This window comes from Trachinotus anak, unplaced genomic scaffold (genome assembly GCF_046630095.1).
Source record: "Trachinotus anak isolate AG129_WGS33_773 ecotype Australia unplaced genomic scaffold, CSIRO_AGI_Tana_v1 ptg000011l, whole genome shotgun sequence".
In the NCBI taxonomy this organism is placed as follows: domain Eukaryota; kingdom Metazoa; phylum Chordata; class Actinopteri; order Carangiformes; family Carangidae; genus Trachinotus; species Trachinotus anak.
The window spans coordinates 28,198,166-28,214,712 of NW_027273862.1; the positions used below are offsets into that span (position 1 = coordinate 28,198,166).

Consider the following 16,547-nt stretch of genomic DNA (forward strand, 5'->3'; position numbering starts at 1 on the left):
GTTGGGGTGAGTTGCATATGTACATGTGAGAAGTGTCCGTGAATGTGTGTGTGTGCATAAGCCTGGAGAGTCGCTTCGTCTAGTTCACAATCAGTGCCTCAGTTTGCAGGGTGTCATCGCGATAACACAGCAAGTTGCCATGGAGACATCCTTGATCAGGTCCCGGACGGAGTCAACAATCGACAGGTGTCCGTGGAGGAAGGGAGGGAGGGCTAGGAGTAGAAGCGTCTCACTGCAGCGATCTCGTGGGGGAGTTGTTCCAGCAGGGGGCCGGAACGCAGATTAGATTATGAATGTTTGGGTTAGGGCGAGCAGTCGTATTTCAATAGACACAGCTTACTCTGTTTGTCCATTCTGGTCATCTTCATCCATTTTCCTTTGCAAAGCTGAAAGCTTCTCCAAGATGTGGCCCATATTGCGATTTATGACCACAGTCTGAGCATTAATAGCTCCTTCCAAGGTGGTTCCCAAGTTGCGGTTCACAATCACAGTCTGAGTGCTTACAGCTTTACTCACTCCATCAATTATGTTGGGCAGTGTGGGGATTTGGACTGCTGTCACCGTCTTCCGAATTTTCCGATACACCAGGGCAATGCCTAATCCAATCAGCAGAAAGCCTGATATCACAGTTCCGAATATATAGAGATCTTCGATGTCCTCAACGGAAAGAATCGCCAGGCACACGACCCTCCACTGCTCCCAGGAGTCCCTCATGTTGCCAGCGGCGTACGTTCTGCCAGGGCAGACAGAAGATCCTGAGAAGATCCTGTCAATTGCGTTGAGAGACCAGTTGACCAATTCCATGAGCAGGAGAGAGGCTTCCAAGGTTTAGACAAGACAGGACGAGACGTGAGAAGCAAAGCAGGGAAAAAAGGGAGAGGAGAGAGGGGGAAGATGCGTCCGCCTTCGTTGAGAGCCGAAGGCTTACAAAGTTTGAATCAAAATGAAACCAAATCAGTTCTGAAGGTGTGTCGGGAAATATGTCCTCCTATGACAAAAAGTCAAAGTTCAAAAACTTAAGAAGAAATTTCAAACTGTGACTCTCAGGGAGAAACTTAACAATTATTCCAACATTTCACAAAAGAATTTTCAAAATACGTTCTACGCTCTGATACACCATGCTTACACCACAGGCCTTAGTATATGAGTGGAAGTATTCAAATACTTTACTTGAGTAAAAGTACTAATACCACACTGTGAAAATACTCTGATACAAGTAAAAGTACTGCACTGAAAATGTAACTTAAGTAAACGTATAAACAGGAAAATGGATAAGTGCCCCACATAGCAGCTTTGAGTTTATGCTCTGGTGTCTGTTTATTTGTTTTTTATGCCCAATGACTCGCGTAGATAAATACACATATATTTTACTTCCTGCTTGTGAGAGGCGTCTCTGCTGCTGCCATACTGACTACACCGAGGTTCTGACTGTTTCTATTCTACTGTTCTAATGAAAGAAATGACAAAACCAGACAGTTGAGAATAAACGTTTCACAGGTGAGAAGTTATTGTACAATATTCTACATATTGAATAGAAGTTCTCATTATTTTAGTGTAACATAAGGTCAAGTGACTGTCCTTATAATGAGTTAAGCTGCTTAGAAACTATGTAGCATAGAGTCACATTACAACTATATCATAGAAATATTATTACGTTATTATTACTATTTCAAGTATTTAGGTATGAAAGCCCACATGTTTGGCATTTATAACAAACCAAACTGCTGGAAACTCAGGTGAAGATTCAGTGAGTTCTGATAATTATAAACCTGCCCTGAGAGACAGAGGTACAGCTTCCTCATCACCAATATGGCAGCTGCACTGATGCATCACTGTGTGTCCCTGTGTGTTAATGGAGCATGTTTACACACCCTGTTGTTTTGTTTCATTTCATGTGAATGATAAATGTATGATGTGGTTCTATTTGTTTTGTCTCATTTGAATGAAGCTTTGTTTGTATTTTCTCCCACTGGGAACCTTCCTCCTTTGTTACTTTCTAACTATAAAGTTTCTTCCGTCTCGTCCATCCACTAAAACATCTTCACAGCTTGTGCATGATCGACAGCCTCTGTGTTCCTCTCTATCATCCTCTTCTCTTTCCTGGTGTTTGCTGTGTCTGTGCACAGATCAGATTTTTTTTCTGGATATTTCAGCTGATTTGTTTTGATCTGTTGTCGTGTGAACAGGCAAAGAAGACGGAAAGTCGTGTCAGAAAGTGACGGTGAGGATGACGATCAGGAAGAACGACTGCCGCAGCAACAGGCCGGTATGTTTCCTGTCCGTTGTCAGGATGTGGAGACTTGACAATAATACAAAAACAATATGTAGAGGAAAAGTGTACAGGGACATCAAAATGACGTTTTATCAACTATAGAAGTAGTATACTCCACTGGTCCTTTTGCACTGACCCTCTGTGTCCTGCAGGTGAACATCGTGTCATGTGACGGGAAGTGTCCGTCCGCTAGCATCTACAACTACAACATCAACACGTACGCTCGCTTCTGCAAGTGCTGCAGGGAGACGGGGCTGCAGCGGCGCTCGGTGCAGCTCTACTGCAGCAGCAACGCCACCTGGGTCAGCTACACCATCCAGGAACCCACTGACTGCTCCTGCCAGTGGTCCTGAACACACACACACACACACACACACACACACACACACACACACACACACAAGTATGATGAGGACTGCATGATTGACGTAGGATGTGTAAGGGCCGAAATGATCTCACAGGAAGTCGTTCTGGTGCCTCTGCTGGCAGCACGTACTGACGGTGACAAGCTGACTAATGACACCACATGATTTTATTTATCATTTATGAGGATTTAGATTTACCAGAGAAAATGTTTGAGGCTGCAAGATTCAATATTACTCAATTATTTATCAACAGCAGTGTTAGTATTAAAATCGTTTGTGTATCATTTTAACATCAGTAAATCATCTTGTTGGTATACGTAACATATACCATTGATTATTATTCACACCAGTGATGCTAATAATACTCACGTTTCTCAACCAAAAGAACCACATTTCCCATCTGTCCAGTTTCTCTCCTCCTCCACCAGCCAGACAGCTGCTGTCTTTTCTTTCTCTGGTGGTGAACACGACACCAAACAACACAATGAGGACTTTTCTGCCTTTAAACAGTCTGAATGACTCATCAAAGTCTGCTTGAAGTATCACTGCAGTTCACTTATTTATCAACACTTCTGAGTGGGTACCCACAGCAGTGATTCTAGAGTCTGTTGGGGCCCAGGGCAAAAAAAAGATGTGGTTGTTCTAATCAGCATTTATCATAATTATTTTATAAATACAATAAAAACGCACGGAATCTAAGAAAAGTTTTAATACCAAATGTTCACTTTAGTAGAATTTACAAACTATAGATTTTAGAACAATAAAAACACAATTAATAACTTTCTTAATAAAAACATAATTAAATTTCAATTTCAAAATAATTTTACTTTTAATTGAACTATCTTTTGATTTTTTTTATCTTATATGTATGTGTGGCTTTACTAAAAACAGCTGCCAACACTGCTTTTGAGATGTTATTGCAAATCATCCAGGGAATGAGATGGGGCCCTTTGAGGGGGGCTTCCTACTGAGATGTCATTGCGCATAGTCCATAGGTTGTTTAAGGGGTAGGGAGCCACATTTTGAGACACTGCTGTGAAGTAAAGTTTGACAGCCCTCTGGGGCCCCTAACAGCCTTGGGCCACAAGCAGTTGCCTGCCTTGCCTGTGTACAAACTGTGCCTCTGGGTCTTTTTGTCTAGGTTATTTTAGAGGATCTTTGTAGAAAAAAAACAAGAAAGCTGCTATTTTCACAGCTTCCTTGTTTTATTCTACGACAAACTAAAGGTGTTGACGACAAAAGATCTTTTAACTTCAACACTTTCACTTCAGCTGTTTCGGTGAGAGGTAACGGCACCAACACTGTATTGGGCTCAGTTTATGATCTGCAGTACAGAAGCATGTTCACTTTTCATGGTAACTTTTTCTTTACTCTTATTTTACAAGTATGTGAGTATTTTTACAGCAGCTGCAAAATGATTATGATAATTTATCTCTTGGCATTTTTGTCAGAATATTGATTCCCTAAGAAAACTGCCAATAATAAATGTCATGGAATTGATCTTACTTGATCAAAGAAATTGACTGTCAACCATCCATGAGCGAAACTTCATGCCTATATTTGTAAATTAAATTATAAGAGCAAAAGGAAGTCATTAGACTTTGTTCTTTGTATTTTATCACATAAGCAGCTTTTTTTCTCGTCTGCTGTCCCGAGAAACTCAAACTATTTTAGCTCTAAGGCAGAAGAGTGTCCTCTTCTTTCTGACCTAAATTGTGAAATAGAGAGTTTAGAGAGCCCGTTTACTGAAGTTACTCTGTTGTGTCTCAATAGTACTGATGATTACTTGATGTCAAAATGATTCATGAACACACAGGTAAATAATTTTGCAGATGTTCTGTGTTTGCTCCATCTTAAAAGTCTGTTGTTGGACCACAGACGATTTGAAGCACAGTGTTCAAACGTTACGCTGCACAGATCTGCTGCTGCACCGCCACCTCCCTGTCAGCCTGCAGGGAGGAGAACTGTTCAGTGTGAACTCATTCCTCTGCTCGTCTTCACAGAGCACTCCTCTGCTGCACAGGCTACAGACTAACAAACATGTTGAAAATGCATTTTTAAAAAGTTTTCTATGGCTGCAGACACTCGAGCCCTGAGGTGTGACTGCGCTCAGAGGGAACCTCTGTTCAGTCCACCACTGTCATCCTTTCCTATTTGACCAGACTTCCTCCTGTTGTGACTTGTTTTTGTAAATAACTCAATTTCCTAACTTTTAAAAATGATTTTCAATATCAAATTCTTAGATATTTGACTTTTAGTAAGAAAACAATAAACTGTATATCTACTGATTACACATATATTTTGAATAATCAGTGCTAGTGAGGTGTATCAACTGATCTCAATCCAGCTGTATGTGGAGCACTTTATTTATTTATTGGAGTTTGATAGAGCACAGCTGTTCTGACTTTGTGGACGAAAAGAGGAGATTTCGGCCCAAGTGCAGAACAAACAAACCAAACTGGGTCCAGAACTTCGATCTGGTTTTATTCCCGACGACTGAACACTGAGGCAAAGACTATATAAGGTGGTGTGTTATAGCTGTATGTTTCTCTGTGGATTAAATTTTTTATGTGTTCATTCATATCAAACAGACCCACCTGGATAGACGAGTTAAAGAGGATTTGTATCATACAAATGTACATTTGCATTTTCAATAAATATGTCCTTTGGAAAAACTAAACTTTGTTTGTTCTGTTTATGAGATGACAGGACAGAGTGCACGACGTTGTCCCTGCTTATTATTACAGCACTGTGCTCATTGTCAGCATCTTCTCTTGCCCCCTAGTGGCCAACTAAAGTTTATCTGCAGGTCAGACAAAGATGACATTTTTTTTTTTTTTGTTTCCTCAAAAAACAAACAAGCAAACAAAAAAAAGAGGATTTGGAAGGTTTTACAAAGCCTTAAAGGTCCCATGTTGTATACAGTGAGATTCTCATGTCCTTTGTGATTATAAAGCAGGTTTAGGTTCTACATTAATACTGTGAAAGTATCAAAGCCTCAGTCCACAGAGAAATGCACACAGCCTGTATTCAGAAACTGAGCCTTAAAACCAACCGTCAGGACTTCTGCAACTTTGTTATGTCACAACCACGCGCTCAGCCATACCCGAAGCCCCGACCACCTGGACCCACCACCCAGATTTGCGGGAATTAGCTTCTCTGAGTGTTTACCTGAAATCTGCTATATTTTTATTGGATCATTCAGAAAACAGTCAGCCAATCAGAGGAGAGGTTCAGATGTAAAACTACACTGAGTTGGTTTTTGGTTCTTCAAACCACAAATATCTTCTTATGGATCATAAAACAGAAAAGTGTAAAATATGGGACCTTTAAATTTTATTTACAAAGTTCTTAGTTTTTCTAGCCAGTCATTGGGAGTAATGTTACAGTAAATGTTTTTGTGTGTTATTTCGTTGTTTCCAACCCACTGTTGTGAGAAAAATAAGCTGCTCACTATGGGCTTTAGGACAAATACACTGGTTTCTGATGGTCTCAGCAGTTTAGCTTTGTAAAACCCTGAAAGGTTTGGTATTGAAATCTTGTATCAGATAATGTAATTTTCACTTCAATACTTGTAGATATTTGTCATGTAGAAGCTCTCTCTGTGTTTACACGTCAACACTGAAACATGGTGAAGTCTTTATTCTGGCTCCAGTCTTCGTCGTTTCGAGTCAGACTCCACAGCAGATGTGAGACAGTTTGGTGTCACTGCTCAGACCATGTTGCTATTACTTCTTTAATTTCAGAGACCCAGTGTCCCGTATCAATCAACTGCTAAACCAGACGTGTGAAGATGGATACTGAGAGGAAGTAAGGGCAGTAAAGCCGGCTCAGACTCCATACCTGCTGGCTGGTCTCGACACACGGCTGATTACATGCTGCAGCATGTTGGCACGGGCAGGCGGGAAAATGACACTGAGCCCTGAACCCACAAAATCCAGGGACTAACAGTTTATAGCAGACATGTAAGCTGGGCAGTCACCCTCATATCCGATTCTGTCCCAGCACAGAACCCAAGGCCTGTTGTTCACATGTGGCTTAACTAACTCGGGCTGACGGGGAGTTATCAGGCTAAAGTAATCCTGTGAATTCTCCTCCAGCTAATTTGGTTCTTAGAAAACAGTTTAAAGATTGATTTGTTAATCTGGATCAAGTTTCAATCTTCAAAGAGGAAAGATTCATGGACATAAGTGTTTCTGCATTGGTACTGTTGGCATTTTGTTCCACAATATTCCCACAGTTATATCACTGTTAAACGTAAGATATGACCAGTGAATGTGGTCTGACTATGAGTGATGGTGGTGTATGATGAATAATGAAACCTTATTATAATCTCTCAGTTTTCATTGTAAAAATATTTCAGCTAAGCTCTGCAATTATCATTTAATAGCTTTTATTGCTCCATTGACAAATTCCAAATAAAATGCCACATTTGTGTTTAAATATTAAGGAAGTTGAAGTAATCGATAAATGCAAAATATGACAAAGTGAAATGGAAACAGACTTAATCAATAAATTCAGATGGACACGGAGCATGTGAGTGATGACATGAAAACATCAGGTGTGTGGAGCGATGAGGAGACTCTAACAAACATTAATGTCACGTTTTCTACATTGTTTTTGTTCAGCTGACGTTTAAATGACACCCTCTTCTTCTGGGACCGTTTGATGGCACATGACTGGAGAATCAGCTCCACCTGCTGCACCGAATCTGGTGAAAATTCACGCTAGGTTTAGATGGAAACCTGGCTGGTGCGTATGTGGCCTTTGCTTGAACCTGATCATCCTGAGGAGGCTGGTTCAGCTCTCCTGTAAGCCTACGCTGAGGAACGGGGAAGGGCAAATAGTGATCATCTGATCAGGCTGGAGGTTGGATGCTGGTGTGGCTGCTGACGTCTTGTCAGCTGGATCACAGCCTGAAACGCTCACTGATGTCACTGCTGAGTTACATGTAAAAACAATCTGCAGCAGTGAAGAAACCTGGCTGAAGCTTCTGTGTTCAGCCACAGTGAGTGAAATTAGTATCATGTTGATGCAGCTGCAGTTCACTGCTGACTGTTGCCTTCTAGATGAAGTCATGGTCTGTTTTTGTTCTCTACAACATGGCAGCTGTGGAGGAATTACTGGAGAGCCTACCAGGCACAGGCCCAGGGTCCTAAGGGTATCAGGGGTCCTGGACCAGGGCCTCTGTGTCAGTTAAAAGATTAGGAAGACAGAACTATCTCAAAGAGACTCAAACCACCAAACAGGAACCAAAAAGCAACACAAAACAAGACAAAAAGACACAAAATCAGTTTGACTTGACACAAAATGACTGTAAAACAACCACACAGAGACAAAAAACATTTTAAAGAAGATGCAAAGTGACCAAAAAGAGAAGCACGATGACTAAAAACAAACACAAAACAATTACAAATAGACACAAAGTGAGTATAACTAAACACAGAATGACAACAATGATACCAAGCAACCACAAAGTGGCTCTTTCAGTCAGAGTCATGCTTTTCAGTATGAGGGGTGTGGGGCATTTTACCTGTGTGATAATCTGTGCACAATCCAGAAATGTTCATTAAAAAAGAATAAAGCACTTATCTGATCTCAAGTTCAACTTTAATTATCAACTTATATAATTCAGCTGAAGTGCTCCTGAACGCACCATAGAGTCGCACTTAATGAGACAGAAACACATTTTAAACCTTCAGATTTCACAGTTAGAGATTACAGGTACCTCTGATGTCCATAGAGGGGATAGGAGGGGTTGTGTTGTGTTGTGTTGTGGCTGTGAGGGTGGTGGTGGGGGTGGGGGGTTGTGAGGGATCGGCTTGCCCTGGTAATCCTGCTACAACAGCTGCACCCTCCAACTCCGAACCCCCACCATAAGAGCTGCATGTTTGTATTAATTCTGTGACCAACAATCTTACAGCTCTGAAACACTTTCTACAACCAGGAGCTGGAGACTCAGAACAAGAACCTGATGCAACCTACAGACAGAGTGAGAGTTTCTGCACCACCTGACAGATGTTGCTGGTTGGTTTGTCTTTAATGTTCACGACTAACTTTTAGGAAAAAACTCTCAGCAGATTCTTGAGACTTGCTCGACTTTGGAATTCATCACAGTGAACATCGGGTCTGCACTGATTTGTCAAATTTACTGTAATTTATTGCAGACTTGTCTCATCATTCAAATGCATCACCAGACAAATATAATGTAACTTTGACAATAATTAACTGAGGCTTGATGTTCACTGTGATGGACGACACAACTCAACAAGTGTTGAGAAACTGTGTCAGCTTGAAATCACAGAAACAATACATTTAAAACCAACAAGGGAATTCAGAGTGTTTTACATAAAAAGCATCATGAGAAGATATAAAGGAAAAGCAAAGCAATATAAGGACATGTACAATAAATATTATCTAAAAAGAAATAAATAAATGAAGACAAAAAGCTTAAATGAAATAAAACTGAATAAGGAGATGGATAAATAAATGAATTACAGTGTAAGATATGAATAAAATCTCAAATTTAATATAATGCAAAGGTTGGAGCAGACATCTGGAAGCTTATTCCAGATGTTGCTGCTTCTCTGTGTTTTGTAAAAATGTTATTTATGCTTTATTTGTGGTTAATATGAGGAGGTAAAGGGTGGTTGGTGGTATGTGTAGTATAATCCCTCAGATGCAGACTGGACGCTGTGGCTTCAAATTGAGTCAGAGAAGAATATAAAATAAAAGAATTAATAAATAATAATGACATAGTAGTAACAGATTGAAAAAGGCTAAATAGGCATCAGGTAAAAGAAAACAGAGTCCTGTCTGGTTTGGTTAAAGTTAGAGAAATATGTTGGTTTAGGTTCAATGCAAAAAAAAGACGTTTTTCTGAAGTCACTGTGAACTTTCTCTGTATTTAACCAGACCAGAGTCTTTACCACAACAGAATCATAAAACAGTGTAAAAAGAAAACTAATAACAAAGACAGTGAACATTTTACTGATATGTTCAGAGTCCTGATCTCAGCATCATCAGTCAGTCTGGGATCACATGAAGAGACAGAAAACACTGAGACAGCCTGAATCCATTTTTTTCAGGTATGTCCACTTAATGTGAAGTTAAGTTTAAGTTTTGTTTTTTTGTAGAAGACCAGTTCAGGATGATGGAGATACAGACTTTGACAGTGACGTACTGATGAGTCCATTTTTCAGCCACTTCCTTCCTGTTCAGGTCAGAAGCTCATAAAACACATCAGCGCCATCACCACTTCAATCACTGTTCCTTTTGCCAGCGTGTCTTTGAACAGGACGGCAGCCTCGCTCTGATTTACATCCACCAGGAGGAGGAGGAGGAGGAGGAGGACTGAAAAAACAGCTGACGACAAGGCCAGACCCCGACTGTCAGGTGACATCCAGGGACAGAAAGGGAGAGCTGGACATTTGTCCCCTCTACAGGAAGTGACCTGATGGCTTTGTCATAGCAGGAGCAGATAGAGAGAGCAGGTTGAATTGATTTAACCTTTGACCCCTGAAAGGAGTGAAGACCTGATCTGTTCTCAAGACCAAAACACAGTGAAGCTTGGAAAGGGGGGGGGGGGGGGGGGGGGGGGGGGGGGCTGATTGTTCTACCTCCTTAACAGACTCCACAAGCCTGAAAATAATGTAGGAAAGATAAAACGGTTACTGTTCTTCAGCCACTTTAATTTCAGTCATAAATCTTTAAATTATAACCACAAAGTCAGAATGAGCAGAAGAGACACTGAACCAACTTACAGAGGCACAAACTTTGGAGTAATTGAGGTTTTTTGTTTAATTCATCTATTTTATTTTTTGGAAAAATGAATTAAAACCACAAGTCTGAAACAAATCTGTGTCAACAGCTGTTGCAGTGTTATGGGGATCCCACAGTGCTTTGCACAGACAGAATCCGGAGAGTTAGAGCTTGTATGGATAATGTATAATTTGTTGAGATTGTGTGAAAAGTCCAGTACAAAGCACCTAAACACACACCTCACTGTATTTAACTTGTCTGGTTTTGTTTGTTATTGTCATTTATTCATTATAGCAGCGCAGCCAAAGCCAAGGCCTCATAGGTGCGATGGTGTATTTTAAAAGGTTAAACTGTAAATCAGAGTTTCAAAAATCATATATTCTATATTACTGGATTATTATCGATTAATGTGTTAACATGTGAGGAGCATGTTAATGTTGTAACTGTTTATGTGGAACTCTAAATCTTTTATGTTGGATAGTTTAATCTTTTAAAATGCATCATATTATACAATATGTTCATATTTACACACTGGACACAATGGACAGTTTAAAAAAAGTTTCAAACCAGATATTATCTTTTTTGTTCTTCTTTCTTGTCAAAACCTGGTGCACATTACCCACAATGCTTCAAAGCTCCTACGTCTCCCTGGGGACACCGAAGGCTTTACTCCTTTCTGCAGCAGCACATCCCCAACACCTGTAAACAGACTGATGTGCAAAATCTGAGGAGTTACCTGAGTGAATGTGATTCTCTCCACCACTCATATTCTGCTGAAATCACCTTTTGTGATACATGTGCAGAGAAATTTCAGCTGCTTTACAAAGGGCGAGATGGAGAAATGCAACATAACAGACAGAAAGCAGAACGTTTGACAGACAGACAGCGTTCACTGGACGTGCTGATGCTTATGGTGAATGGTGAACTGAACGTCTCCGTGTGTAACTAATGAAAGTGAAGGTTGTTAACCATCATGCACCAGAAGGTGGCAGTAATGCCCCAAAAAGCTGTTTGCATACCGCCAAAAAATATCAGAAGAAGAGCATTATTATTTATTATTTATCGATTTATTTGTTTTAACAGTGGCACCTGAGGATTTTCACCCACCAAACTGAAATCATAGCAACATCTTTCAGCTGAGCCTGTAATCTACTTTACGTTTTTAAAGTTTTTGCATGATTTGGTTCATGCATATAAAATATCCATTGCGTCTCCTGTTTACCTTCACTGCACCTTTTTTTCCTCTTTTCTGCAGCTTGTTTCAGTGGTGAAACAGATACTAACACTGTTTTTTCTTGGCTTTTAAAAGTGACCTCTGTCTGTGAGTCTATAGTCCTCTACAGTCATATGTTTAGTTTAGGAAGTGGCAGTGACTGGGGGTTGAGGAAGGATGGGAAGGAGGAAGTTTACTGAAGAGGAGCAGCTCAGAGCTGATCATTACAGAAATAAATAAATACATAAAAAAACAGAATGAGAAGAACTGTGGAACCAAGTTCAATACATTTATGTGAATTTCTCATCACTTCTCTTCTCACTGGTGATTCATAACTCCTGTGTGTTTCACAACAGAGGGGAAAACCAAGAGAACTTCCAGGAACAGTGACTGAGAAAAGATAGTTTTGTAGAAAATCTCCTTTAAAACAGAGCAGTGAGGAGTCACACATGAGTAATCAGAGCCAGGGTTCAGATCAGTTACACTCATTATGTGACAGCTACAGTGCATTTAAAATTGTACATTTATAATACAGCTGCAGCATTTAAAGCAGGATTACAGTGACATTTAGTGTGGTGGTGTTTCCTGTGTACAAACGGGAACATGACTCACATGTACAAAGTGTGAGCACTAAGATGCTGCAGCCACTTACCACAGAGTGATTTGCACTATATTGTATCACAGTTTTGTTCCCCTGTTTACTGACTGGCATTCAATCTAATATGACTTGTCCTCATATCAGTGTTTGCAGGGTTTCTGCAGGTTAAACGTACGACTTCTGAACACTGTTTAATACCACATAGAATGACCTGCAACAAAAAACCATTACAGATGATATGGCCTAGAATTATTGAAATTGAAATGAATGAAATTGCATTTGAAAGCACTTATCAGCAGTAAACAATACAAATTCCTAATAATCCAATCAATTAAACTAAAGCAACCTGGACTAAGATACATGATAAGATAAGATAAATGGATGGCTGGATTAAGTTAACTTCATTTAGGTTTTTGCTGAAATTGCCCCTCGCTCATTATGAGTAGCTGAGTGCCCTCGCTCCTGTTGCAGCTGTAAAGACAGTGTTCACTGCAGCTCAGATGGTGCTGAGCGAAACTGAGATTTTATCAGTTTTCTGAGAAGTGTATCGATTAACTTCTGCTGTGACTGGATGTTTTCTACCTGAAATGAACGTTCAGGGTCGTAGCCAACTTTTTTACAGACACAGGAGTATTTGAATATTTGACTCTTTATCCGAGAACCCGATTTTCCTCTTTAAGCTGATGATTAAACCAGGAGAGTTTCATGTATTTCCAAGCCCTGAGCTTCTCCAACGAACAGCCATCTAAGACTGACTATGCAATGTTAGACTGATAACAGACAGTTTGCAGATACAGTATTAGGTGACAGCCACATCAACAGAGGAAGCACTACAGGGAGTGAAAGGGAGAGGCACTGCATGGTTAACCAATCTGTGTGTAGCTGTGTGTGTGTGTGTGTGTGCGTCCCAGCATGCCATTTACATCCTATTAGAGCAGTTAGTCGTGCCCATCACAGCGTGTCCAGAGGTCAACCACCTCTCCACACAACAGGAAGTAGTAACTCACAGTCAGACAGTAGCAGCGTCACTCAGCCTGATCAGAGAGACGTACACCTGTCCAACCGCACCTCCACTCATCTGTCAGGGAGATGCACGGAATCATCAAATTTCCAAAGCATTTAATGAAATGAATTTCGCCTTTAAGAGAAATGAACAACTGTAAAGGAGCACAAGAAGGTTATTTTTCACCAGAACCAAAACCTTTTACACACTGCACACTTTCAGACTCTCTCCAACACTAACAGGCGGTAAAAGTTGTTTAACTTAACTACACTGCAGCAGGGGAGCTCTTCAAAGTCTGCAGGTAGCATGAATCAGGAGTAATATCCGCAGGCTAAAAGTTTAACAAGCTCTCAATCTGCTGTGGTAGATTAATGAATCCAGAAAGCTCCGAAGAGCCCGGTCAGTCTCTTCAGCAGAAGTCGGTCTTCCTCGGTGTAAAGGCTGCAGTTTGATTTGTAAGTGACTTGTGGAAGTGGAGCTGGTATCAACAGCAGCTGAGCTGAATATACAGGTTTTTACAGGTTTGTAGAACTGAACAGCATCAGCAACGGTAACCAAGGAAAATATTGTAATGTATAAATGAATAAATACAGTAATTTAACAAATGATCCTGGCAGCATTACACCTGCATGTAAAGAAGTTTTAATGATTTCTACAAAGAAATATAATAGAGCAGATGAATGCGGTAAATAGGGGAAAAATATTTTAAAAAATTATAGGAAAATTTCCCAGAATTTTCAGGACCCTTCAAATTTTGTCTGAACACATCACAAGGCAAAAGTCATGGACAGGTGTCATAAAACAGAGGGGGGGTGTTTAGTGTGTTTGTGTTTGGAGAGTCCCCCTGAGCCCTGATCCATCTGGAATCCACATCCAGGTCCAGCAGCCTGCTCTGCGTGTCCCAACGTGTCCGCTCGCAGCGGATCAGCTCAGATTGAGGTTTCATGGTTTCCTCGTTTGAGCTTTGATGATGACGTCGCCGACAGGTGAGCGAACCGAAGATTTACTGTCTGTTTGTTTTTCACTCGAAAGAAAAACAACAGCAGAAACTGACAAAGACAGACTTCAACCAAACACAGGAGCTGAACCGAGCAGTTGGTTAATCTGCTGATACAGTCACAGCAAAATCAGTCAAATCAGTGAGTAATCAAGTAGAAAAACCAAATATTTACACCCAAGTTCTTTTTTTGCTGCTGTAAAAAAAATAAGATTCTTCTGTTCATGTGAGACACCTTATTAATATTTTGTGGTTTGTGTGGGACACATTCTCAAAGCTTTTGGGCTTTGAGTTTGGCCAAACATTTATGAGATGGATAGAAATCAGAGAATAGAATAGAAATCCTTCATAAAGACCTGGATGCTTCAGGGGCAAACAAATGGTCTCATTTCACCCTATTTCTTGGTAGAGGTCCCTTTTTCCAAGCTTGAACATCTAGTAAGTATTTGTAAGAACCCAAATATTCAGGGAAATAGATCTAGTCACTCTACACAGTAAGTTCTTGCTTTACACCTGGATGTGGTGTAAATCTGTCCCAGCACTTTTGAATAATACTGAATCATTTTCCAGGCTAACTGGGTGTAAGTCAGAGGCCCTCACACTGACCTCACACAGGGTTGTTCCAGTGGCCTCCTGAAGGTCTGAGGTATCTTGATATTCATCAGTAACATGACTGAAAAGAATTTGGACCCTTGCTTTGTAGATACAGAAAGGTTGTCGACATTGTTTCTATCATTATGAAAAACCAGTGTCCTGAAGATGAACTGTATCCTGAGACTGAATCACTCGCTTCAATGTCTTCCTTTTTTCATAAGGTCGATATCTTAGAAAAGGTTTTCTGGCTAAAGGACGCTGCCACCTGAAGGGCCCCCCCCCCCCCCGGTTTGGGTTTGAATACAGGCTGTTCTTCCAAATTATAAATACTCTGTCTAGTAAATACCCTCTGAATTACAATCTCATCCTATCATAGCCAAGAAAAAAAACTAAAGAAGATTCTGGAAATGCTACGATTAGATGATGGTTTATGGATCTATCAAGAAAATAATGAGAATAATCAATTTCAAAAATAATCAGGTTCAGCTTAAATTATAATTAAGATATGGTAATAAAATAATGATAAAATCTTGTTGTGAAACCACATTTTATTATTCACATACTGTAAATACAAATCAAATCCAACACAACCCCTCCCATTAACAGCCTATTGAAAATGTCTTTTCCTGGTTCTCGACACTATAAACTGATCCAGCATCAGTCCCTGGCGGGACAGTGGGGGTCCTTATGAAACATGAAACACTTGCTGTAGCACAGAGCAGACGGAACTTGGATTAAGAGCTTCAGCCAAACTCAGAAAAAAGAGGAAATCTGGACGGAGGACAGATGATACGTTCACACAGCCGGCTGGGAAATGACTGATGCTTCAGCAGAGCTACAGACCTGACCAGGTTTTATTCCTAACCTCTGTTTTAAAATGGGATTTCTGCTGATGCCTGTAAATGACTGGCATGAATGGAGTGAAATTGCAGAATCTCTGTTTATTACAGTGACATTCAATGGTCAGTTTTCATTGTTTTAAATGTTAGATTTGATTAAAGAACTGCAGATTATTTTCCTCTCTGAGCTGCTTCTACAGACGTTGTACTAACCTCAGTTTGTGCCTTTAGTTCCACTAAACTAAATCCTCTTTAAAATACAATTATCTGGTCATGTTTGAAAGACGCAGGAGGTCATTTACAAACACCTGTCATGTCTTCTAAACATCTGGATGAAAAAATGATTCTGTCTGCTTAACAATAAAAGAGATTTTTTATCTGTTTCCCAACTTCTGCCTGTTTTCAAATCAAAAAGAAGCGGGCTACATGGAGAGAGGATGAAAATCAGTTTTATTGTGCAGCTGATCTCAGGCTGTATGTTTTGAATCCTGTGAGCTAATGTTTTAGCACCAGTAGCTTATCTCAGGCTAATTTTACATAAGCTTTGTGTTAAGTGATGTTACATCAGCTTCATGTTCTCTTACCTGATACTGAGCACTGATAGATTAGCTCAGACATGTTTGACATTTGCCTTTGGCCTTTCTCAGCCCCCCCCCCACGGTCGGACTCCTGTACTTCGGAGTTCAGAGAACTTGAGAACAGGAGGACGCAGCACGATCATTATGATCGTTCTGCACAGTCTTCTTTTTCACCTTCACCATCACTGATGGTGGTAACTGATATTTACAGGAAAATTATACATGATGCAGCAAATTGCCTGCATTCATTTTCATGAAAATATATTTCATTTCATTAGATATTCACAGTGTGTGCCTGTAAAAGAGCCAGTGATGGGAAGTGGAAGT

General features: G+C 40.3%; 1 protein-coding gene across 2 annotated transcripts in view; it reads left to right on the forward strand.

The window, feature by feature from the left end:
* Positions 1 to 5,317, forward strand: part of otog (otogelin) — a 60,405-nt gene extending 55,088 nt beyond the window's left edge. For both annotated transcript variants that reach the window (XM_071489543.1, XM_071489544.1), the window contains exons 55-56: positions 2,187 to 2,266; positions 2,425 to 5,317. In XM_071489543.1, coding sequence (XP_071345644.1) covers positions 2,187 to 2,266; positions 2,425 to 2,625 — 281 coding nt within the window. In that variant the 3' untranslated portion in view covers positions 2,626 to 5,317. The remainder of the gene's footprint in view (positions 1 to 2,186; positions 2,267 to 2,424) is intronic.
* The last annotated feature ends 11,230 nt before the right edge of the window (positions 5,318 to 16,547 follow it).